Source organism: Pseudoliparis swirei, chromosome 7 (genome assembly GCF_029220125.1).
Source record: "Pseudoliparis swirei isolate HS2019 ecotype Mariana Trench chromosome 7, NWPU_hadal_v1, whole genome shotgun sequence".
NCBI lineage: Eukaryota > Metazoa > Chordata > Actinopteri > Perciformes > Liparidae > Pseudoliparis > Pseudoliparis swirei.
The window spans coordinates 9,562,426-9,588,845 of record NC_079394.1 but is presented as its reverse complement, the minus strand read 5'-3'; the positions used below and the strand labels follow the sequence as shown (position 1 = coordinate 9,588,845).

Here is a 26,420-nt window from a genome sequence, read left to right as displayed (position 1 = left end):
TTTGGCATTACATGTAAAGTAAATGTAGAAAGTAACAGTGGTCTTGTTTTTAAAATGCTGAGGACCTTGAAACAGTATTTTCTAAACTACTTTAGATTCAGCTTGACGTTTACATTGATATAGATTTCTTCAGTTCCTGATCTTTCTGATTAACAAAGAGTAAATTGAGAGAATAAAATCAGCTCATGAACAGAACACGCTGATGAAGGCGAGCGTCTGCAGATCAGCAGCAGCACTAAACCAACAGCCCTCTGTTCTTCATGCCCTGCTGTGATTAACCTTGTTTGACAAACACAGCTCGGGTCAGGCTGGAGGGGCCTGTGTGTTAAGCTAAGACCTGCTAAAATAACAACACGCGATTACATAGCTGCTCAGGTGCGTTGTGTCCCTCAAATTCAGGTCCACTGGAGCAAATCTCCTATCAGAGAAGTCAACACAATCCCAGAGCTGCACGGAGCGCCACAAAAGGCTTCAGCAAATTGAAAAGGTCAGACAATGCCTGTTCAACTATTTAAAATATAGTGGCTAATTCAACTGGACTCACAGTTAAAGGAAACAATATACAAGAAAACAAACTAACAAACCAGGAGTTTTGTATTTTGCAGTTCTTATGTTACAAATATTGACCTCAATACTTCTGTTAACCGTCCACATTAATTGAGAAATGGCATTTATAATTGCTACGAAAATAATTGTACGATGAGCCTGGAAACATAAGCCACTCCTGAAATGACGAAGGTAATTATAGTTAATATAGGACTAGATAAAATCAGTAACAGTTGATAATTAATAGGCGTGCTGAAAGGTGCGTCCGACTCGTTTCTTTTGTCTTGAATCCTGCAGCAGGATGCAGTGATAACCGTATTAAGTCAAATTAGCTAATTAAAAAAAACCGACTGCTTGTTTTGAGAGATGAGCTTCAAATCATACCGATAAGGACACATGTCAGACACCACCCTCTGGAATGTTAAACAAGTTTCTTTTTTTATCATGACTGTTATTCACCATGAGACTATAAATAGAATCAACCCTGCAGGGCCAGTGTAGGTGGCACTGCAGAGTTGATAGAGTTCATGTGTAGTTCCCTTGTGATCAGAAAGGGGAAGCCAGCCCCATGTTTTGATATGATTGAGGACAAAACAACACATTAGCCACTGTTAATTATGACCATTGCTTCCACATGCTTGGCAACATCGAGAGGAAAGCAGCGAAATATATTAACATTCCATTTGTCCAGTTATCAAACCATTGAACTGGACTGTTCCTGAAGTATTAACTAAACGTCCGGGCGTCCTCCCAGAGCTCATGTGCTCAGCCGGTGTCCGCTCCCTCGTTGTATATTGACCACAGGCTGATCCGATGGTCCTTGGATCCAGCAGCCAGCAGTCTTTGTCTGGGGTCCTGGTGGTCAGAGAAGGCCACGCTGAGCACCATGTCCGTGTGGTATTGAAGCACCGCCAGCGGCCGCAGCTTCTTCCACCCGAATATCCGCACCCGATGGTCCCAGCCCGCTGACGACAGAAGCTTACCGTCCCCCCTGATGCACAGGTGGGAAACCCCGGGGTTGACCAGCGGCACGCAGTCCTGGAGCTGCAACGCCACAAAGAGCAGAAGGATCTTAGCAGGTTTTTGCAGGTTAGAGCCATGAATCAAACAACGCACCATTACAAACACTTTGTCCCCACCGAGGAGGCCGAGCGGCAGCTTATTTGTGCGAATTGTCAGTGAAACCTGAAACCAAATGAACATATTGTTCATGCAAATAAGGAGACAAAAATAATAATTAGGTCAGTAAGTCGATTAATCACTGCCGTCTAGGAAACCGAGGCCAACACAAACACCAAGAGGGAGCGACTATCAGCTGATCTGATGACTGAGGTCCGAGTGTTAGGCTGGATGTCTTGTTGAACCTGGCTGGAGACTCCTGGGACTCAATCATCGGCCATAAAACATTACGGCACGAGGGCCGCGAGCAGATCTATCTGCGTCCTGCTATTTGGTTTGGAGTGAGGGGGGGATTCTGGAAGCGGGGCTTGAGTTACCTTTGTCACAGTTTGCAAGAAAGAGAGAGACCCTCTCGCTGAAATGCTTGTTTGCAGATGCCTTGTTGCTTTAAGCGCCCCTGATGAATTACATTCACACCGAAAGGTCTGGTCAGTGGGAGAAGAGACCCGATAAATACAGCGGTGTAACGTCTGCCTGCTAAAGATTAGCCACAGCTCCCTCTCCCTGTGATCTGCAGTGTCTTAGGACTGTATCAATCTCTCTAAAGGGGCAACATTCTGACATAATATAATGAATGGCGGCAAAGATCACTATCTAAAGGGCCTGCTGAGGTGGGCATTCCTGGGGAGCGAACGTGCTCTTCCTGCAGACTGGGGATCTCAGCTGGACCCGGAGATGGGACGCAAACATCTGGATATGGGAGCCGAAATCAAACTGGACAGCGTATAATTGACTTCATAAGCTGTGTCTAGGGAGACTAATGGTCTTGGATGGGAGGAGACGGTGGAGAATTTATCGGCATGCTCCTGTTCCGGGCAGGAACCGTCCGCAAGCTGCATGTGGAAGATATAAGCCAGGTACTCGTAGCCCAAGTGGATAAAGTGGAATGCAAGGCGGAGAGAGAGCAGGGAGGAATGTCATTGATCAGAACCGAGAGCGAAAGATCAGTGACGGGATCTTTTGAGTTTTTTTTGTTTAGCAAACCATCGTCGCTGGTAACACTAGTGTGAACGTGAGTATTTCCTGGTTAGACCAAACAAGCCCGATACACTGATACAAAGGAAGCCGGAGGGTAAAAGATTGTTTGGAGCTTTGTTATTACCTCAAGAAGTTGGTATGCCCCTACCTCTCTCCATCTGGTTTGCATTAGAGGCCTGATAATGATGGGTTTAAGTGTCTGTTTTTGTTTGTTTTGCTTCCCATAGTTTGTGTCAGGAAAAGGCATTTGTTTCGTTAAAGGGTCAACCGTATGCAGTAACTGGTTAATGATTAAGTAATGCTCATTCAGCAGGGCTGGCTGGCTAATTGTTTTGACTTTCTACGGTCTGAGAAAGTCAAAATGAAAAAAGGTGAGAACAGAAGTTGCCCTGAGCAATAATTTAAAATGAATGGCGTAGCTATGTTAGATAGATATTTATTGTCATATGCAAATTTAACAGACGGTTACTCCGTAGAATAAAAAGCTGGTTCCAACATGGTTTTATGTTCGTTCCTAAGCTGCAAGTGTACACCGTTTACACAGTTTGAGATGATTCATTACATTACAACAGAAAGGTAATTAATCGGATAAAATATATAATTGTTCTGGTTCTGCTGCTTCATACTGTTTTCAATCCTTGTACATAGAATATAAATGAAATTGTTAGTTGGACAAAAAATACATTTGAAAAAGAAATCACCTAGAAAATTGTAATCTGCATTTTTTTTTTGTATTACTATTTCTGACATTTTAGAGAATAACGTTTCACTTAATCACAAAAATTATCAACACATTAATACATAATTTAAATATTTAGTTGTTGCCTGAATAATATTAGTTTTGGTCATACACAGCATCTGCCCATATCCTGATACAGATACTTGGTTTATTTATAAGTCGAAACAATTAGACAGTCCGTTGATTGACAGAACATTATTTTTGAAACCGATTACGAATTTAAGTTTTGGACAGTCAGGCTAAAAGCTTATTTCCTGTTTTGTACTATAGGTGAAACAAAACAAGCAAACATCACCTTGAGCTTTCGTGAAACACGATGATTTAATGATTTTAGACCAAAAGAATAATGGATAACAGAAATGACAATTAGTTGCAGATCTTGAATACGTCATATGTTTGCAGAACTGTTCTTTGTTCTTTAAAAGGAAGTCCATATTGTGCTGTCATTTCAACTCCATGTCTTCCAGAGGAAGCGGCACTGTTGTTCTTGCCGTCGGGCCACACCATCGCTGAATGAGCACCAAGAACCAGGTCCAACTCTGTCATGAAATCCGTTGGCTCTCACCAGCGAGTCCAGGCTTATTTTATTTGACACCCCATTTTTCTTACTTTATCTCATCAAAGACTAAATCGTTTCTTTGGACTGCTTCATTTTATTTGAACACTCCTTCCTGGCCTGTGTTGCAGCATGCAAGCAGACGCATACACGCACGCAGAGCTTGCTGGCTGGCTTCCCCAGCCGTCAGGGGGCCACCAGCTCTGCTCAGCAGCTGGTCCCACGACACACTTTGTGGCCTACGACAGATCCAACACAAACTCACACTTCGGCATCCTCTCACGGAGCATCTCACTGACAGAGGACACGTTCAAAAAGGAGCGTCCACTTGGCGGATCTCACTCGAGCCGCCCTCCACTTTTCTCCCCGTCTTTCCTCCTCGGTCTTGGCACGGATCTCGCCGTTCACATTCATCTACTGAAACGTCCCGTCATCGCTCACTCACTCGAGCCTAGCGGCTGGGAGGCTTTCCGCAGGTATTTTTTGACACACCCTGTCCCTGAATCACACTCAGCGGCGGGGAGATTACAGCCTTTTGTCACCCTGCCTGTTAGAGCCTGGTGCTGGCTGACAGGAGATGGATGTGTCAAACTGGCTAGTGGTCCCATTCAGAAAAAAAAGGGAGAAGGGAAGCGGGGGGGGGGGGGGGGGTGCTGAAGAGAATTTCCATGGCGGTAGTTCATACATACATCGTTTCAACATCAGACCGAGGCTGGACCTAAAAGTCACGACATATAAGGATTGGCCGACGGCTACACAAATTCACAAAAGGCACCATGTCAGTGACTGCTGGGGGGACGCGTCGGGGCTATTTTACATTGCAGTGAAGACGAGGGGCAGGAGTTTCACCTGTAGAGAACCGTCATCAGTCGCATAAATAGCTTGCTGTCACCACGCTTGATTTGCACCTCTAATCTTCCCTCGTCTCTACCTGCGTTCTCTTCCTCCAGACAACAACCTCGCTCTCTTTCGTTCCCCTGAAGAAGCCACCGCGCTCGTCACCACGGACGAGTGGTCGCCTAAATATGTGTCCATCTGGCTTAACGGCGTGTAAACCAGAACACCCACGCCCTCATCATCTCACCCGGACACATTCCCAAAAATGTGCGCTGGAAGGAAAGGAGAGAGGAAAAAGGCCGAAGATGATGCCTTATTACTTTGAAAAGATACAAGGCGAGCCAGGTCAAACGGGAGATAAAGGCCTCTGGGAGCCATGTGTCATACATTAACCTCCATTCCTGAGGCGGTCCGTCTTTATCTGCGCTTGATAAGCTCACTTCACAGCCCCTCAGCTTCACTAAATCATAACGCCACTGTGTTGTGTCACGTTCAGTTTCTCCTCCAGTTCACAGAAAGCATCTATCTTCCTTTCCAGCCAGTTTCACGATAGTTAACGGTATTGCAGAGGTAATTTGTGGGAAGTGGGATGCTGTGGCACTTATAGCCTCCTCAGCCTTTATTGCAGCCTCCCACTGTGAACTACTGTTCCCTTTACTGCAGATGTGTTTTTTGTTTAGTTAAGGGGCCTCCGAGGTTTTGATATTTTTATTACCTCTCGCGGGTCGTCCGTCAGGATCCAGCGCCCAGGTCCGCCACCCGGCAGGTCCCCCCCGCCCCCATACGGCTGCCACACAAAAATACTTTTGTGGGAAGAACTGAGGATAGCTGTCTGGACGTCACACTGAGCTGCACTTCAGGATAATTTAAAAGCCCCTGTTGGATCTTTTCCCTCTCCTTGTGCTTTTTTCCTGTTATCCTCATCCCGGATTACATGCTGAATCAATATTTTGTTGCTTGAGCAAAATAAACCAAATAACTACTCTCCTCCTCTTCTGCTGTATCGAATCAAATCCTTCGGAGGGTTTTTCTAGACGCATATTTACGGTGGAGAAAAAAAAGGGGCGTTGCAAATATTTCTATTTCAAGCATTCATATGTAAAGAGCATTGGAAAGAATAATACCGCTTCACTGTGCAGTGTATACGTGCCTCGGCTCGGATTCATGGGGATTGGCTGCAAAATGGGAGTATTCTCTTTTGCTCATGAAATCAAGAGAAGATCGAGCTTCAAATGAGGCGTTTAGGTCTGTGAAGCACCGGCTGTTAGGTAAAACGAATGATGTCACAAAGCTGATCTCTTTTGGTGTGGCAGAAGACGCTCCGGAACGGGCTCTACTGGACAGTGTCTTCATGTGTGTGCGAGGATGTATTTTGTGATGTGAACCATTTATATCCTCATGTGCCTAATGTGTGATATTGTGTGAGTGTGAATGTTTGTGGGTGGTTTGAGTCTGGAGTGACAGCCCCAGCTCGGCCCTTGGCCCCTGGCCCTGCCAACGCTGTGTAACCAGCAGCTGATTTATGGCCCCCGGAGCCCTACTGAGCCTCTTCCTCTTTGGCCCCTGATGTTTTCCAAGAGAGCCTAGAGAAATGCCACTTTCCTCTCCTCCCATCTCCATCATTACCTTCTTATTATATTTCATGGGATTTAGCGGACACTCTTGTGCAACAATTAGTGAGCAGGGAGCAGTTTAGAACCTTAATTAGGGAGACTTCAGGAGGTCGAATGAATATTATTATGGTTACCCAACCAGGACACGGTCAAGGAACACTTGAAAATACTTAATTTTTTTTTTTTTTTTAAGTATTCAGATTCAAATGGGATTGTATCAACACATTGAGTCCTACGTGTTGCGATTGACAGCAACAGAAAAGCAGTGAGCAACAGTTAGTCTAATGTAATGGATAACTGGTTGCGGTAAATGGATCAGATACATGTTTGAAATAGAGTAATGGATAAACAGTTAAAAGCGTAAGCTTAAAATCCTTAACAGATAGTTAAAATAGTTACCTAACGTAATGGAAAATTGGTTAAAATAGCTACAATGAAGTGTAATTGTTTGAAATAGTTTGCTAAAGGTAACGATTAAAAAGATTAAACTGTGAGCTAAAACTCATTAATAAAATGGTTCAAAAAGTTACCTTAAAGTAATGGCTAAATGGTTAAAATTGTTAGCTAAAGGTGATAGATAAACAGTTAGCTTCGACATGGATAAACAGTTGAAATAGAATAGTAAAGCGTGACTGGTTCAACGAGGGGCTTTGACCGCTGCGCAGGATGAATGCATTGAAAAAATGTAGTCAGAATATCCACTGGCTACTGGGCTTCCATAGGAATGCTCATCCAACCGTACTGTGTTTTGACAACTGTCATAGTTCATAGTGTTAAATACCAGATTTAATCATGAGGGGCGGTGAAGAGGTGTAGGAGTTGATACGACAGGACTGTGGGGGAAACAACACGAGACAACACCACTATTCTCTGAGCCGGTCCTCTGCTGACCTGCAGGTTGTTCTGTCTGTCCAGCTTCCAGGTGGAGAGTTTGTTCTCAGAGGAGCCAGACACGCCCCTCAGACACTTGATGTCAAAGGTCAGGCACATGACGGGCTCGGGGTGGGCTTTGGCCTGGCTCAGCACGGACCTCTGGGTTACGTCCCACAGCAACAGGGAACCGTCCTCGTATCCAGCCAGCAGGAGTGGTCCGTGACCCGAGTCTGGCTGCAGGAGGGAGGGAGGACGATAAAGAAAGAGGAGGGCCAGTGAGATGGGAAGAGAGTAATGTGATGTACGATGTGAGATGAGAGCTGTGGAGTAAAAAAAAAACAACACAGAAACCGCTGCGTGGTGCTGGAAGCTGAGCGGAGCAGAGGTTATCACTTTGGAAGCTCCTGTTGACACTCGGAAAGTCGCTCTGGGCTCCATTCGTCAGGCGGCCGCTCTCTCTTTCCAACACTCCATTACACCACTCCTCACTTTGCTCCTCATCTATATTTTTGGGCCGAAGGTCTCTCTGCCAGCACTGATACATACTGAGTAACAGACTGCGAAGCCTTCAGAAAACTGGACTCATTTCAATCATTTAAAACGTTTTAGCCATCGTTTAGTGAGTTGTTTTGATTATTGTTATAAAATCACTTCATTAAAATATGGTTAATACATTTGTTTAAATTTGTGCACACGCACGCGCGCACACACACACACACACACACACACACACACACCTATTTTGATCATACAAGTACACTGTAGTTATTCATAATGTTAATGATTTAAATATTATTACATTCAAATTTGAACAGAGATCATTTCTTATCCTTTATTTTTGCATATAAAACCTCAATAAATTAAATACTTAATAGGTACAGTATTAGAGCTGCAACTAACGATTATCTTTGAAAGCATAATAATTGATATACATATATATACATATACAGGACTGTCTCAGAAAATTAGAATATTGTGATGAAGTTCTTTATTTTCTGTAATGCAATTAAAAAAACAAAAATGTCATGCATTCTGGATTCATTACAAATCAACTGAAATATTGCAAGCCTTTTATTCTGATTTATTGCTGATTATGGCTTACAGTTTAAGAAAACTCAAATATCCTATCTCTAAATATTAGAATATCATGAAAAAGTATACTAGTAGGGTATTAAACAAATCACTTGAATTGTCTAATTAACTCGAAACACCTGCAAGGGTTTCCTGAGCCTTGACAAACACTCAGCTGTTATAAATCTTTTTTTTAACTTGGTCTGAGGAAATATTAAAATTTTATGAGATAGGATTTTAGAGTTTTCTTAAGCTGTAAGCCATAATCAGCAATATTAAAAGAATAAAAGGCTTGCAATATTTCAGTTGATTTGTAATGAATCCAGAATGCATGACATTTTTGTTTTTTTAATTGCATTACAGAAAATAAAGAACTTTATCACAATATTCTAATTTTCTGAGACAGTCCTGTATATATATATGTAAAAGAAAAGTAAGCAGGGCAACATACAAAAATTATTAAAGCATTGCCTTCCAACTAAGCCACAGATTGTAAATCATAAAGGTTTTTCATGTATCTTTGCATCGCTGCATTGAAGAAAGGAAGGACTGAAGGAGAGAGAAGAGAAAAGAAAAAGTATCCAGAGGGAGGAGCTCAATCCTCTTTTCAGTTTTAACAAATTCCCCAAATTATTCTGAGCCCATACAGTATATGGAGACGGTAGTGGAAGCATCCATGTGTGACTTGTTGTATGTGTACAGATTGTAAAGTCCTTTGAGGCTAATTTGCAATTTGTGATATTGGGCTACATAAAATATACTGAATTGAATTGAATGTAATCCAAACAACAATTCAACATTTCCCATGTTAATAAACCGTGGCCTGTGGAACGACGTATGAATGCACAGCTCGGATAGATACTCGGTCCTTACTCGTGCCTTTGCTTCAACATACCATCAGGCCCCAGCAGAAGCACTGTGCCTCGCAGAAGTGAGCAGGGAAAGAAACGTTTTCCATATGTGCGAGGGGGCCATGTCTGCCATTTTTTTCATCCATCTTCAAGTCCTCTTCTCTCTTAACGCTTTATATTCCTCGTCATCCAGCTTTAAACAAATTATAGACAGAGTCGTGTATTCCTTCCAAACACATCAGCGCGGACGAACACGGAGGGATTATGAAAACAAATAAAAACAAGTGAAAATCACTGGCCCCTGCTTGTCGGCAGGGCCCGGGCTAAGCGTTCCAGGCTTGGGGCCCCCGTTTCACTTAAGTGTAGGACCGCCTTGATTGATGATGTCATGGGTCGGAGGTCGGGGAACCCTGGGTGGACACCTAATTCATTATATCCTCCACAGGCCTTTCTACAAGAGGGCTCTCTGCTGGAGTGGGGCTGGGGCTCTGGGAGGAGATGCATCACCATAGAAGACCTCGAGAGACGGATGGATTGAAGCCGGTGGAAGAGGCAGAAGAGAAATGACCCTGGGTCGTTTCTCGAAAGACAACAAGTTGGGCGCCAACTAGTTGATCGTCATGTGATCCCATGGTATTTTCCGTATTTGTAAAGGACATTAAAATGTGATGCATGTTAAAAGCTATTTCGATATATGGCAGGCATTTTTAAAAATGCAACTATTTTAAGCCAGTAGCCCCCATTTCCCAATACGTGTCTTGTCAGACGGTCACTCAAGCAGTTGGTTCAGACCACTGCGGTCCAATAAGATCATCCACAGGACCTCAGGAAGAGTCAAGAGAACAGGAGCTGATGATTACACTTGTGTTCATTTCCTTCCTTCTGTCTTCTTCGACAACAATCTCCTTTTAAAATCCCTGCGCTGATTTTAAACCTCTCCACCAAAGGAGACAGAATTCAACTCCATACTCGTGTTTTCTATTAAGGCTGAAACAAAGCAGTATTTTTATTGTCGGTTAACCGGTAACAATAACAGATGTGTTTTTTTCTCACATAAAACAAACAAATCCTTACAATTGCAAAGCATGTCTACCCTTATAAAATGACTAAGGATTAAACGATTATGAAATCAGTTAGAAATTGTCTTTTTTGTCAAAGGGACAAATTATTTTGTTATTTTTTCCTAATTTATACAAATTTCAATCCCAATTTCATTAATCAATCTACTCACAGAATGCCCTTCATGCTTCCACACAAAAAAGCAGCTATAAATGTAAATGTATTTATTTAATCCTCCCGTCACAAAGGATTCTCAAGCCAAGTCATCAATCTTTAATGTAAGCACTCATATATAACCTGTTATGTATTGATTGGCACAAATAATATTAACTGTAAAGGAATCCACAAATACATCCTGGTCAAATCCTCATCTCAAAGATAGCTTTCTAACGACCATGTGATGCACTGTGGCATTAGTTATACATGTGTTGTGCTATAATGTGTATATTTATCATATTATATATGTTCAATTTAAAAGTAAGCGTCATTTTATAAAATTTTAAGGATGGATGTTTAACATCTGGCCTGGACCAACAACTGTTTATTAGGAGTTATTGCTGGCTCATTAAAAAAAAAAAAAAATCACGGCAAATCAATGAGCAAAACAAATAAACTAAAATCTAAATGTAATTGGAGAGAAGTAAGTGGTGATTTCCTGAATGTATTGCATTTTGCACAAACCCAGAGAACAGCAGCTCGTTTGCTGATGTGGCCGCCACAGGCCTGAGGCCGGCACTGCTTCGACATAAGGAACCAATCGTTTCCTCTGGTTTTAGACCCGGTCCACCATGATGTCATAGCCACGAGGCAGCAAGGTGATGAGCTGAGAGTGATGGATATCTGTATAGGAACATTTCCTTTTCCCCGCCAGCCTCTGTTCACATTAAAAGTCTTGCACATCATACATCAATACTGTCCCCCTGGCCAGAGCCCCGCACACGGCAGACACACATGTGGAGGTACTTTCTCCCTCCACGTCAGCGCTTTACAGCCAATCAGAGTAATCAGATGCTCAGCTCTGTCACCTTTTAGACAAAGACAAGCACATAAACTAAGGGCTGGGTGGGTTTTGCAAGAGGGAAGCTGATCTGAGAAGAAAACGCAGTTTAACACTGCATTTAATCTATTTCCATAAACTCCAGCAGAGAGGGCTTAGAGGCCGTCAATAAATCTGTTGGTGAGTCTGTCTTGGAAATAATGGGAGGATAATCACTTCTCAACGGTGGGAAGAAATGAGGGAGGGAAGACAGGGAGGAGATAATTGCCAGTGGCTTCATCCTGGTGTGTGTGTGTGATGGAGAGAAACGGGGTGGAGAGAGAAGGTGACGGTTTCATCTGTTGCCTCCTGCTGTGTAAGGTTCAGGGAACAGTGGGTAGCAGAAAACCATTTGATGTGAAAGGCAAGTGAGAAATGTTCTTATGAATGGCAGACAAAATGTGTGGGTTCCCAGACTCGGGACTGTGTGTGTGTGCGCCCGTGAGCACGTGTGTGTGTGTGTGTGTGTACGTGCTCAGTCACTTCCCACTGTTTGGGCCTCTTGAGTCGCTCAGTCAGTTTAACTGATGAACATGCCTTACCCTTGAAAGGAATCAGACTGAGATGATTCAGAATCACCTGGGCCCTTTGGCTTTACCTTAGACAGCTTCCTTTGCTGTATTACAATGATATTATATAATATATAATTTAGAATGATATAATTGATCATTATGTTTTCTGCCACTCAACGCATTGGTCCATAAATCAGATGATGAAAGGTGGGTGAAAGGTGGGTGTAACGATGAAATCAAAGGGGGGGAAAAAAACACAAATGTCAGCATGCATTATGAGACTAAGTTGTCTACTTGTCTCCAGAATAATTTCACAAACACAATTTCAGATTTATGTCGTTGGTATTACAGGAATACTGAATGTGCACGGGCCAGATACTCAACTCACTCTGGCATTAAAATGATAAGCTGTGTTTTGATTTCTGTTGCCTGTGAACTGAACAGCCCACATGTATTCAAAACGTCTTGCATAAGTCTAAAACCTCACTCTGTCCCCCAAAGCTCAAAATCCAAAGGGTTCATAATTAACCATGAAAATAATTACAGGGTCTCCTTAATGGCTGGAAAATAAAAGCTTTTTCGACAGCATTTCCAAAACAAAAAGCAACCTTTTTGCCCGGATCAGATTGGATGTGCAGCTGCAGGCTGATGTATGGCTGTGAACCCACGGCCCTTCCAAACGCTCTAATTACAGTGTTGGGACCCAGTGCCAGCTGAGAAGAAACGCTTGGGAGAAACAAGTTGTTGGGCTGTAAATCACGGGCCACGTCTCTCGTTATGGGCTGATGGCCAATCAGAATAAAGCAGGTATTTATGGAAAAAGTACCTTTACTTTCCTCCGTGTTTTAAATGTCAGAGAATGTACTGTTTTTGATAATGGCTACCAAGCTGAACTTGAAATGTGGTTATAGAGGGACACTTTTGCCATGAAGTTAAAAACACTGCAAGAACTTCGATATAAATTATATTAGACTGCCTGGTGCTTACCTGCCACAATTTGATACACATGACCATCCCCAGCTTAGCGTCTGGTACCAGGGTGCAGACGGGGGTCTTGCTGGGTAGCTCAATAATCTTGATCTGAAGGGAACACAAGATGATTACAATTTAAAATGCATTAAAGACAGCTGACCTGTTCAAATCCACAATCTGCATGCATGCTTCTCTGTGAGGTTGTAAAGTACAAACACAGAGGAGTGCGTAGAGCTAAATGTGTGCGGACATGCTCACAATGACAATGCTAACATGCTAATGATTAGCAGGTATAATGTTTACCATATTTGTTATCTTAGTTTAGCATGCCAATATTACAGAATAACTCCAATGTTATATATATATATATATATTGGGAAGCATTACTGCATTATGTAAAAAAAATGGAAAACATATTTATTGCCTCCATACATTTTAACAGCTAAGCCAGTGGCTCGCAGCTAACAGTGCTACAATAGCTAACAGTGCAAACAGTGGCAACAGTGCTAATATAGCTAACAGTGTTAACTGGAGGGGAAGTGGTGACATCACTGTTCTGGGTTTTGTAACGAGAACCTTTATAGCTTTGTGTGACTCCAGAGGGAGCTGTGGGAAGTCTGAAAAACAGTTTTATATGACGTCACTTAAAAGCAACACTTGAGGTTAGAGCAGAAGTGTAGAAGTTTGAAAATGTAAAATGTTTATTTTTAGGCTAAAATGAACTGTGATCAGTAATTGAAGTTTATCCAATATCTAATTATGTAATATATGTGCATGTGTTTTTGTTTGAATTTATTAATTTTAATTATTTCCGTTCTAATGATTTCATTATTGAGACGCTGTTACAGTTACACAAAGAAATTGCTGTTGTATGTGTGTGTATATATATACATATATATATATATACACAGACAAAAATGCGTACACATACATACAAGCTGTCTACCAAGTCATGAATTGTCTTCTGAATTCAAATAATAAAGCAGCAAACTGCATCTTTCTTTGTGCTTCAGGACCTCCAGCAGAGCAGAGAGCCTCCAACCAGCAGTACAGTAACATCCATCAGAGCGGAGCAGCCGCCCCACTGTCTATAATAAATCCTGCTCAAGCCTGACTGACATGAATGGTGTTTTCCTGCACACATTGGCACTGATTCTGATAAAATACCCAGCCTAATGAAGCCAATGACAAAGTGTGCACCCACATCACTACCAAAACTCATTCCTTCGACTTCCTCTGCACTGATGATCCGCATATTCATCCTCATTAGGCCTCAGATTAAACAGCCCTTTAAGGGAGACATCTGTATTTTAGCGCTAGGCCACATCTGTCCTGTGTGTTTACCTTTGCGTGCCTGACAGAGAGGGCCTTTGAGGACTTCTCTGTGCCTCAGGTGTTCACTGTTCTTGTGTGGCATCCCACTGCCCATAAATAAAACACCAACACCACTAATTAAGGTTTCTTCCACGGCAGCAATGAGTAGGCAGGAATCTTGCTGTGAGCAGTGAACAGTAAAAGCTCCTGAAATAGGAAATTATATTCTGTTTTTTATTAATTAGAAACCTAAATATTGACCTACCTGCATTTTGCACATGGCAAGTACATATGTATTGTTTCTGGAGGGAATTCATTCATGTGGGTCTTTTCATTTTTTTGTAGCTACATGATAAGCATCTGTCGTGGTCAGTTATGTCTGTGGAATGGGGAGACTAAGAAACACTTTTCTTTTTTTTGTCTAACTTGTATGTGTGTGTGTGTGTTTCTGTCTGTCTGTTGGGACAATAGCATTATTGAGGTGCTGGGAGTCACAGGCGCCCTGATGCCTGGCCTGCTGGACTGGGGTTAGCAGAGGCACGTTTGGCTGGATCAGGTGACTGCTCTGTCCCTTTCAAGTGTGGCTCCTCCACAGCAGAGCAAGTAACATGAATCTAGACAATAAAAGATGGCTGAATCGCTGGCTGACCTCTCCCCATCAAGCCTCAATCCACACAAAACCCTCCAGGCTTGTGGGTGTTGAGCATTAAATATGTGACATACCACAGAGATTTAATTCCAGAGAACTATTTTTTTCAGTTTGGGGAATTCTCTTTTTGAATCCACCAGTCAAAGATTATAAACAGCCACTTTGACTATTTCATCATCCACAGGAGCGGTTACCTCCTAAAGGGCAACGTTTATTTGTTTTCTTCGGCCCTCAAAGAGCGATTAGGTGTTTTAGACAAACAGATTCACAGAATGACATGTTACTAGCCACAGCCAAAATGATCCCACATTTAGCTGGTGGCTGGCATTAGGTTCCTATTCTTGCAATGTGAATGCAGACTCATGACATGAATGCTGGTTTGTTAATAATGGTGTTTAGATTGCCGTCTGCAAACCGCACGCTCAACACATTCATTGACGATCGGCTAAAAGTATCACGTTGGACACCAGATTGAATAAAAGACATTTCTGTATCAGAACACTTGGAAACGATCACCATGTGATGACAGGACACGACGACAGGGTTTGATGTGAGAGAACTATTGCTTTGGAACTTCCATTTTTCTACAAAACAAATATGTGTGAACACTTAAAAGTCAACCCAGCAAACGGGCAAGAGCAAGTCTGTTCAGGTTCATACAGGTTGGCATTTTTTATTCTCATCGGACTGTAACCAATTAACCTCCCACCTCCCACCTGCTGCCAATAACTGCAAGGATGTTGACATGTCATTGGAAACTTTAAACTGGAGGCTCTCTGGTTATTTTTCCCAAACTGACTTGTAAATCCCTCCTTAAATATTTAGAGATAAACTAACTTTAAAAGCATTAAAGTAATTCATACATATTTTTATATCTAATTTATCCATTTCATGCCGTCTGTCCTTAACCTCAATCAGCAACATTTTGACAGAAGTACACATGATACAAATTTGACAAATAAGCATGAATATGTATTGTCATTGTATTATATATAATCACATGCCATTAATCTAAACATTGCAGATTAAAACTCCACAGGAAATAGTAATATCCTGTATCATTGTCGAACTCTTGAAAAGTGACATTCACTGCATCGATTGTTTTTAAAGTTATCCTTTTCAAGGTTAACGGGGACTAGAGCACATCCCAGCATGCACTGGGTGACAAGGAATGTACACAATGGACTTGTAATTTTCAATTTGTAAATGTGATAACACACAGACACATTCACACTTGCATCCAAACCTAAAGACAATTTAGAGTTTCTATTCCTAATGACTGACCTCTTCTGTCTGTGGTCCAGCGAAGGCCAGCAGGTGCGTCCCAGGGCTCGTCTCCAGCACGGTGCACTGACAGAATCCAACACTGCCGGTCCACACAGAGTCCATCACCTCACGACGACCTTCGCACAGATCCCACAGACAGACCCGCATGTCCCGTCCCTGACTGCTCCAGCAATGGAGGGAACAAAAACAGACGGAAGCTGCAGTTCTTCGCATATTTCAAAATCATGTTTCATCTCAACAATATGTCTGACACTGAATTCTTCTGCTGTGTTCACACCAAAAGCAGTGCAACATTTTTTAGCGTGAGTAGATGTGAAAAGTCAATGCACAGATGCGATTGGATGCAAATGACGCACATTTTCGCCACGCGGCGCGAATACAGAGAAGCACAGAAAGAATGACTGAATCTTTTTGGGGATTGATTATCATTGTCAATGTCAAGAGGTCACGTGATACGTTACACCAACACAAAATGAGTGACTGACGGTGGCCTTAAAAGTACATTTCAGAAAATAACACGCCGGTGTTCTGGATTGAAATCAAGGCAGAATATCCTGAAAAGCACTGAAGACCCCGCTTCCATTTCCATGTTGTCATGCCCGTCGTATCATTATATCATGTCGTAAGAGAAGGATAAGTAAGACATATTATTAGAACGTTAAGATAGTTGTCCTCACCTGATGAGGGTATCCGTCGTCCGCAGTGTGCTGACCCAGATGACCGAGTTACCAGAATGACCTTGTACAACCTTCTCAGCTCTCCTGGTGTTCAGGTTCCACATATGGATGGCACCCTTTCCTGACCTGGAACACCAAACAGAATGTTGTGTAGTAGGTTGCACGCGCACAAGTGTTGCTCTTGTTCAAAGCAACAAATATCAAAAGCTAATTGAACCTTTCGGTGCGTGCTGCTCTAAGACATCGAAACTCGGTGCCTGTTTAAAAGTGAATTGTGATTAGCTGGGTTGGTATCTACTTATATCCTCCAAATGAACAATCTTCACTGTTTGAAGAGGGCGAAGAGCCAGAATATGAATGTCGAGATAAATGACTAACCCAGAAAACAGGATGGGAGTGTCCCCTCTATTGCAGCTAAAATGGAGGGTGTTGAGGGCCCCACCAGCTCCCCTCAGGGTGTAGATGGGGAACGGAGCGGGACGAGACATCCCTGGGTCGCGCAATCAATGTGTGGCTGCAAGGAGGCCGCAAACCTGTGTCATGACACCCGCCGAAAAGGACAAGAAAATTGAGCGGAGAGATGAGCTGCAGACTTAAAAGACAACATTCAACAGTTCTGTTCCATTAACATCCGCTTCACTTGACTCTTTCAGAAAGATTCAGCACCATCAAAGTTAAAAGTAGACCTAAAATCTACAATTATCAGAAAGCTAGTCATCTTATTTGGTTTTTACACAACGACCGAACAAAGATGGTCAGAAAGCAGCTCTTTGCCTTGAAGCCGTTCTCTTGCACAGCGCAGACAGTTGTGTTTAATGCGCCGTGTGTATCTGCTCTATTGTTAGGAGCTACAAACCCTGTGGCCCTCTGTCTTCCTCCTTCCCGTCTACCCGATAACACCTCTCTTACTCAATACGTCATAAATCACAACCCCTGACAGCTTAATTACAGTAAACAGACGGAGATTCAGGCTTCTCACTCCTCTTGAGATCAACAGCCGTTGTCCCAGAGGCAGAAGTAACAGCGCAGGCTTGTATGTCGTTTGTAGGCTTGGCTGCTGAGGAAACCCAACCGACCGCAGGTATGCTGCTCGGAAATGATGCGTCAACATTAAATTGCAGTACGATCACACGTGAGTGACTCTTAGTGATTGGCTTCAGATAGCCAACATCCATCTCTCCATCAACATTCTGCTTATCGTGTTGAGAATGACAGGTGTCTTAAACCTGTTTATGCCAGGCAGCATAGTCATATTACGTCAATAAGACAATGTATATACGAAGATGACATAAAGGTTAACACTTCCTCAGTGTTATGCGAAACAATGGATAGACAGTGACTTATCAAAACAACCACACACTGAAATACAAATGAACAATTAGCCTATCAATTCCTCCCTGGCCACAACTAACTCATGTATCCACCTGGTTACCTGCTGCAACGACGTGTTTGCCAAGAGATTAAATCCTGAATAACTTAAAGAAGAAGAAGACAGCCTCAACACACTGCTAAAAGTTACAGAGGAGTAGTGCACAATAATACACTGAAGCTCAATGTTTTAGTACTTCTAAGTTAAAGAGCATGCACACACAAACACACACACAGAGTCAGTCAGTCACACCAACACACACACAGTCACTCACTCCTCCACTTTTACTTTTCATAACTTTTCCCTGCAATCAGTGGACGCTGAAACTGGAGCCTGAGGCATTCAGGAGCAACTCATTTCAGGAGGTTAGTGGTTAAATTGTCCATGAGAATCTGTGAAGCGGAGACAGAGACTCCTGACCAGCCTGCCTCATTAAGGACATAACGCTGCAGTCTGACGGACTCACAAGGACACAGTCATCCCATCAGCTTGTATAGCAGTTTACTTGCAATTTTAACCTGTTTGTTCCATCCATTTAGTGTATATTCGGGGTGTTTGACCATATTGACCATTATAGATCACTCATATTTCTGAACTAAACCAGCAGGAAACCCTTCAGCCCTTCAACTGCTCAGACTTGATATTGTGTGGTATGAAAAAAATGGCAAGTGTTTTTGTGAGGGTCTCTCAGTTAAGCTGCACATAGATGGGTAAGACTACATTCCTGAGCCAGAGTCCTGTGACCGTGAGAGTGACACGGTGAGGCTCACTCTGATAACAGGTGGATTAAGCGTCCCTTGTCCTTTTGCAGCAGGCCTGCATGAAGCTGTGAGTCACGGACCCAGCAGCCTGAAACTGTTTGGTTTCATTGTCCCAAGACCGGTGGCTGGGAGACTTTCAAATGGCAATCAAAGCTTACTGTCAATCAAAGACAACAGTTGGGGGGGGGGGGGGGGGGGGCTATGTCACTTGGGGAATATTTTACCAAACTTCCAAAAGGGGAGTAAAACGGCCACTTTCCCCTGCCACTACTTCCTCGGTGCACTGCTCCTTTTGTTTTCCAGGCGTCAGCGTTTCTCGTGAATCCGAGTTGGCCACAACAATGGGTCTGTTGTGATGGCTGCAAGAGTCACCCGCAAACCCAAATACAAACATGCTCAGGAAGGGGGAGACAGATACTGTAAACAAACAAGAAGGTGGCAGGATGTCACTCTAATTTACTTGCAAGGACCCTGAAATCGTTCGAGCAAACAATCAAGCCGCTGACTTGTCGAGCTTAAATGACGTCTCGAGTGAATGCAAGGACACTTGCTGGAGCAGCGGCAGTCAGTAGCCGGGGTAGCTGTGATCCTCTGGTCATAGATCCTCAAGGACAAGTAACTTGTTCTGTTCAGCTCTCCAAAAGGCTCTGCACCCAGTTTTAATGAACCTAAGAAGCTTTCATAAAGTGATTGAGTAATAGATAACAAATACCCCAGGTCAGTGACCTGTCATGTCCACTGGAAACATCGCAGTAACTAGCTAGGACTCATTAAACGTGTGTGTCTTGGACGGGGCATAATAAATCAGACTGACTGATTAATATACCTGAGCTGGATATGGGAGCCAGTGGGAAGAGGCAGGAGATGAGGATGGAGGCTCCTGCTGGCCGTGTAACAGATAAGACAGCGCTGGAGTAATCTGACTCTAAGTCCATGGATAAAGGCAGTTTGTCTCTTCTTGGGCCGTCTGTCCACACCTGCTGGGTAATTAGGCCTAATTATGAGAGAAAGGTCCGCTTCCCCTTCATGTTATTAAATAAGAGCCAGCTTCATATGCCACGGATCTCTCACCACCAGCAAGGGGCTGGCGACCTTCAGATCAAACGCAGTCACTATCTATGCCCCCCGCCCCAACTGCAGCACCCATTCCCCTCCTCGACATTGCTGGACATATGAGGGTTTGGGGAGGGAAGGGATAGAGGGTCTTCGTTATGATATGGGGCATCAACGGTTTTTTTACGAGAGGTGAGGGGGGAGTCCTGTCTACATTCCTCACTTGGCTCTTTAGAGCTGGTATCATGTGATCGGCAGCTACCCACCTAAGCCGCCTCCTTGTCAAATTCTGCCATTCATAAATAAGAGCAGGGAGGGAGGGATATACTGATCACAGGGGTTTATTAGAGGAGCTTTATAATGCCGCTGCTTCACAGGGGCCATTATGGAGGCATGGGATCCCAAGATCCCCTGCTGATATCAGCCTCATCAAATATGAGATCTGAGCTGGATGATGAAAACTGAAGTAGATTACACATAACTCAAAAGCTACATTCTAGATAGACCTTCCGACAAAGAGCCAACTTCAGAACCTTTCACACCAATAGTATTTATTTTCTGTAAAATCTTTGGCAACAAGCTTCTTTAAAAAAAAAGCCCTCATACGTCCATTGCAACTCCATCATACCTCAGCTATTAGTCATTCTCAATCACAGGCAATGGTCTTATCTGTGGTTTCCCTGCTTTTAACCTTCTTGCCGAGGGGCCACTTCCACCTCGCTGGCTGGTAGTGGGTGGTGAGCTGGCTCGATGATCATCAGTCAGCCCTTCTGCTCAAACCCTCCCCCAACTAATACAGATCCTTCGGAGGAGGAAACCAACATGCCAAATAAAGAGTGGGGTCCATTATAACAGTCCAGTTAGACAAACAACATGGGAAGTGGCCAGGAAGACACACGCCCTTTATTGTGTCTTGGTGGGGTTATCTGGCCTGGATAAACAGCCCGGCCTCACATTGAGGTTGAAGTCAGACACAAGTGCACCAACACCCACTGTCAGTCACAGATCCACTGAGTGGGAAGAGGTGGCATTGTTCGCGTGAATGGCGTGAATGCTAAGCAGGGGCCATTGCAGATAAGAGCTCAATGCCTTGTGGTTGTCATTGAGGCAGGCACTGATAAAGCACTGTGTCAGAGGGTCCAGTTTTAGGAGGTGGTCAACAGGTACCAGGAGCCTTATCTGTTTGCATTATCACCCATTTCCTCCATGAGGTCATTTACCTGGCCACTAGAGGATAAAGAGACACAAGAGAGTTGACAGCTCAAGTGTCGTCATCATCATACGTCTCCAAACGTTATAGAGAGATGTGATAGGCTTTGGATCTATGGGGATTTTGTTGTTTATACAGTTAAAATATGAACGCCAACACATGTTTATTGTGCCATAACCTCCATAACACATTCAGGCAACAGGGGACAAAGAACTCAGAAAACAACTAGACGTTACACTTTGTCAAGCAGCACATCCCTGTGTTACAACGTTTAGTCATCTTCAGGGACGTGATGAGTGACTGCATCAAGACGAAGTAATGGATGGTGACGTGTTTGACTGAGTGCCAACTATTTGTACATAGTAAACAGTCTGCATTTAGTTCTTAGTTCAGCCAGATTTCTCCTACCAAATGTTAAAAGCTCCTTAAACTTAACAAAGCTGTACATACAATAGCACTCGTACAAGTCGAAGTTGGCATTTGTGCATTGCTATAGGAGCTCCATAATTCATCTTCCAACCAAAGGCACCCAGAGCAGATATCTCCACGATCTTTTTGAATATGATAGATTATATAAATTAATATAAATAATAATAGAAAAATATTTAGAACTAAATACACTTGACAGACAGACAAACACAGGATTAGTCGTGTCAGTCTTCTTCACCAACAGTGAGAGGAAGTTCAAAAGATTTTTTTTTTTTAATAAGCAGAATAAAAAATTAAAAAATTGTATCTACTCTGAGTTGTTCCACACTCACTTTCTTACAAATGTTACAGCTAGTTATTTCATGAGCTTTTGCATGAAGACGTCATGCTGAAATTAAACTAAGTTTATGTTGCTTTAGTAGTTGGCACATAATGGTGCGCGATCACATTAGAATTCATCTGATCCATAAGTTAACTTTGAGCTCAACGTGTCTGATAATACACTGAAGTGTAGCCCTCTTTATTCTGCTGGAGGACGCTTACAACTTCAACATGCGAGTGAATTACACACGGTTTAACTGAAGCATTTTACACTTTAAAGTGGTATTGTATTGGAATTGTTTGACAGCTCTGGTTTTCTTTGTTTACTCACAACAGTACCCATTAGTTAACGTTGCTATTCTGAAGCTAGAGCAGAACCAAAGTGCTGGGCGCGAGGCAGAAAACAGTCACGTCTATGTGCGCTTCACGTTAGCTTAAGACGGTTAGCAACAAGCTAGCAACGACCACTAACAACACCGACAAACAACACGTTGACCTTGTTTTCACTTGAGGAGCCATCGCTGGTCAAAGTTGTGACAACACATTCAAAAAAAGCATGAACAAAACTTCACATAATACCATTTCAGTGACACGCCGGTGTTTTGGGCAGTTGTCAGAAGCTTTGAGAGGAAAGGATACAAAACATGCGCCGGACTTGAAAGACCTCGATTGAGAAGAGATGAGCTGCCCTTGAAAGTGCCTGTATAGAAAAAGCACCAGTCTGAGCGCTCTCTCTCTCTCTCTCTCTCGCTCTCTCTCTCTCTCTCTCTCTCTCTCTCTCTCTCGCGCTCTCTCTCTCTCTCTCCACCGTTTGTTGTGCACAAATTATGGTGACTGTTAGATTGTCATTTACCATGTCTGTTTTCTATTGACTTACAAAAACCTCAGATTTGCTCTCTATGTGTTCCTGCTACTTCTATAATGGGATTCTAAACACTCTGACTCCCTAAAAAAACATCATAACTGATAACTCTCGAAGCCTTACAAAACTGCAAGAACAGGAGAGTCTTTATTTTGCCATCCTTTTCAGTCTAATGGAGAAAGAGAGACAGAGAAAACGCAGAGCCCTAATCCAGAGCACACAGTCCCCTTTCATGGGAGTGCTGGGAGAGACTTTTATTTGTCCATTCCTATCATGGAGAAAGCGGGTTTCAAGCTCGGCTAGGTCTGAGCTGGAAGATTAGATGAAACCAGAGTGTTTTAAACCTCTTCCGTGGCCATGGATTAGAGTATGCCAGTCCCTCTGCACTCTGAACTGAAACAATAAGGACGACAGGTAGCTCAGTGGGAGAAGGTGAACAACATTTTGAGTTAGAAACCATAAATAATTTGTTCAGCAAAAAACATATATATACACATATACATGTATATGTATATATACATATGTATTCATATATATGGATATACATGGATGTATATATTCATAATTATATACATAAATATATATATTCATACATATATTTATATATATGTATTCATATCCACACATATATAAATACCCATATACCCATATATGTATATATTCATTCATCTATATGAATATTTATATATATATATTCATATATGTATATATATATATATACTGTACACATATACTCATATATACATATACATATATAAATATACAAAGATGTATACATATATAAACATATACATACATATACACTACCGTTCAAAAGTTTGGGATCACTTAGAAATGACTTTATTTTTCAAAGAAAAGCACTGTTTTTTCAATAAAGATAACATTAAATTAATCAGAAATACACACTATACATTGTTAATGTGGTAAATGACTATTCTAGGTGGAAGTGTCTGGTTTCTAATGAAATATCTCCATAGGTGTATAGAGGCCCTTTTACAGCAACTATCACTCCAGTGTTCTAATGGTACATTGTGTTTTCTAATCACCTTAGAAGACTAATATCTGATTAGAAAACCCTTGTGCAATTATGTTAGCACAGCTGAAAACAGTTATGCTGGTGATATAAGCTATACAACTGGCCTTCCTTTGAGCTTGAAGTTTGAAGAACAAAATTAATACTTCAAATATTAATCATTATTTCTAACCTTGTCAATGTCTTGACTATATTTTATATTCATTTGATAAATAAAAGTGTGATTTTTCATTTAAGACAATAAATTGTCTGGGTGATCCCAAACTTTTGAACGGGAGTGTATGTATATGCATCCACATATTGATTTATATATATATATATATATATATATATATATATATACATACATCATACATGCATACACACACACACATATATATATATTTATACATTGTCATACACAATATGGATAGCACTTATTTAACTTTAGATTATAGGGAGGGAAAATGAAGACTAAAGAAATATCACACATAAACCTTGATTTATTTGGTCAAGTAAATGTTAACATTTTGTTCTATCACACTTCATAATATTTGATACGGTGCAACACATCCATTGAACTGTATCGTGAACCCACTTAAATTACATTCTCACCTCCCGGACATATTCAAATTATACTAAATGACATACACAATGTTTTGGATTAAGAGTGGAGGATGATCAGCAGTGTATCTAATTAACTAATGAAACACATAAGCACATAATGACGCACATGAAAAAGGTGAGTCTCAGTTGGAGAGTAGCAGTGAGTTTAAACCAATTAGTGCAAATGGAGATGGCAGGACAGTAACCTCTCAGCAGGAGGTGGGAGAATGTGTCTGCTGCACTGCCTGGACAGATACCATGGCCGACATCATCATTAATTATTCCTGGCATCTCAATTTACCCAGGGGCAGAGAGGGTTATGCGGGACAATGACGGGGTGCACTTGAGAGCTGGAGCCTTCGTCTCGCTATGGGTCCGAGGAGGAGGAGGAGGAGGAGCAGGAGGAGAGAGTGAGGTGATAGGGTTGGGGTGTGTATACAGTATCATCCATCCAACCCAAGAGACTGCGTGGTAAGGAAATCCCTGGATTCCCACTCGGCCGTGGGGGCAGGCAGGTCACTTTACAGCTCATCACCAAATTAGAAAGACTGTGGGTCAGCCGGAGCAGCAGCCAGACCACAGAGAGGTAGAAATAGATGGGAGTGCTGCGACACCGTCTGCTTGTACTCATTCACCAGGCTCCTCTCTCATCATGGAGCGGTAGAGGAGTGCACTGTATGCCGTGGAGGGCAAAAGTCCAGGGAGGAACACTAGACAGTGCTTTTACATAAGTCCTCCGAGGTGGACCATAAAGTAATGAATGCATAGTGCGGATACGGAGCGCTACTGGACCAAGTGACGAGCATGTGGAATGTTCTTTACTGACATACAAGGCATCAAAGCGACATAAGATACACAACAAGATACAGTGGTACAAATACACAGTATATTTGTGGAGGCTTTTTCAGTTAACCTTAAAGGATTTATATATTCAATATGATATTTTGCTTTATAGGACCTTTATTACAGCAAATCTTCCCAAAAAAGCACAAATATCTTTACAACATTTGTATCGTGTTAACATATTTTAATAGCAATGTCATGAGAAAAAACAGCAACTTTCAAGTTCCCTTAAGTATGGCACTAAGTTGGACAACAAAATTAATGTGTACGTGCAACTCTATGTCTCTGTGAACTGTCTATGTGCCAGGGGACGAGTATGCATTAAGTTATCAGAACAGACGGAGCAGATACTGGTACAGGTATCATAACATGGCGAGGCCTCCCCGGCTCATGTTTTCCTTGGGCATCTTTGCAGGTGTGAATGGAAAGATCTCAGGGAGGGCGAGGAGTGACTGGCCTGTCACTTTGAGGCTTAGACCAAACACAACTTAAATGAATCAGTATGTAGTGGGAAGGACACACAGGCACTATCAGCACCACTAAACCATACTCCCTTGGAACAGTGAAGAAGGGGAGGCACCCCGTGTCTAAAGTTAATATTCTTATCAGTTCTTTTTGAAACTCCTCTTTAATTATGAAGCTGTTTCTCATGGTCATGTCCACTGGGAGTAGCAGGCGAGGATGAATTAGTATCTCCAAACCCAAGAGTAAGCGTTTTTAAAAGTGAATCCTAGTCACAAATTACTCTCCATCGTATATAATAATGCACATACGTGTGATGAAACAACTTAATCTCAATGTCACATGCAAGTAATTATATTTGCTTCCAATAGCTTGTCCAATTATACTTTAAAATACTGTAGCTCAATGGACTGATCTTTGGTAAATAGCATTAGGTCTAGGCTTTTTATAAACAGCTGCTGTCACACATATGCATCTATTTGAATTAATATCTATAAAAATACTAGACTAGTGATCATCTTTCGCTGCATTTAATACAACAAATCATCTGTCTTCTTCTTGCAGGAAAAGTTGTTTAACTTTTTGAGAAACACAGTTTTTCAACAAGAACACCTTCACACCACTCAAGGATAACAAATGTTAGAGTTTTGCCTTTAGGGTTCAACTTTCTACCATTGCACAGAAAAAGAGTCAAGCGTAAGACGGTCTAAAAATGCCATTGGGTGGACAACCCCAGATCAGTG

At 42.2% G+C, this 26,420-nt stretch overlaps 1 protein-coding gene across 1 annotated transcript; it reads right to left on the bottom strand.

Annotated features, from left to right (window-relative positions):
* Positions 1-576: 576 nt before the first annotated feature.
* gnb1l (guanine nucleotide binding protein (G protein), beta polypeptide 1-like) lies at positions 577-22,547 on the bottom strand. Its single transcript, XM_056419247.1, has 7 exons — positions 22,472-22,547; positions 17,128-17,282; positions 16,750-16,875; positions 16,070-16,232; positions 12,838-12,930; positions 7,340-7,555; positions 577-1,590 (listed from the first exon to the last, which is right to left on the bottom strand). Exons 2-7 carry the CDS (start codon positions 17,235-17,237, stop codon positions 1,312-1,314), a joined length of 987 nt encoding a protein of 328 aa, XP_056275222.1. The 5' UTR covers positions 17,238-17,282; positions 22,472-22,547; the 3' UTR covers positions 577-1,311.
* Positions 22,548-26,420: the final 3,873 nt, after the last annotated feature.

Excerpts from the sequence above, each read along its gene's own strand:
- gnb1l (XM_056419247.1), bottom strand. The coding sequence starts at position 17,237 with ATGTCTCGTCCCGCTCCGTTCCCCATCTACACCCTGAGGGGAGCTGGT. Across the intron at positions 16,876-17,127 it reads ACTCCCATCCTGTTTTCTGG|GTCAGGAAAGGGTGCCATCC; the intron begins GTTAGTCATTTA and ends TTGGTGTTCCAG. Across the intron at positions 16,233-16,749 it reads ACGACGGATACCCTCATCAG|TCAGGGACGGGACATGCGGG; the intron begins GTGAGGACAACT and ends TTGCTGGAGCAG.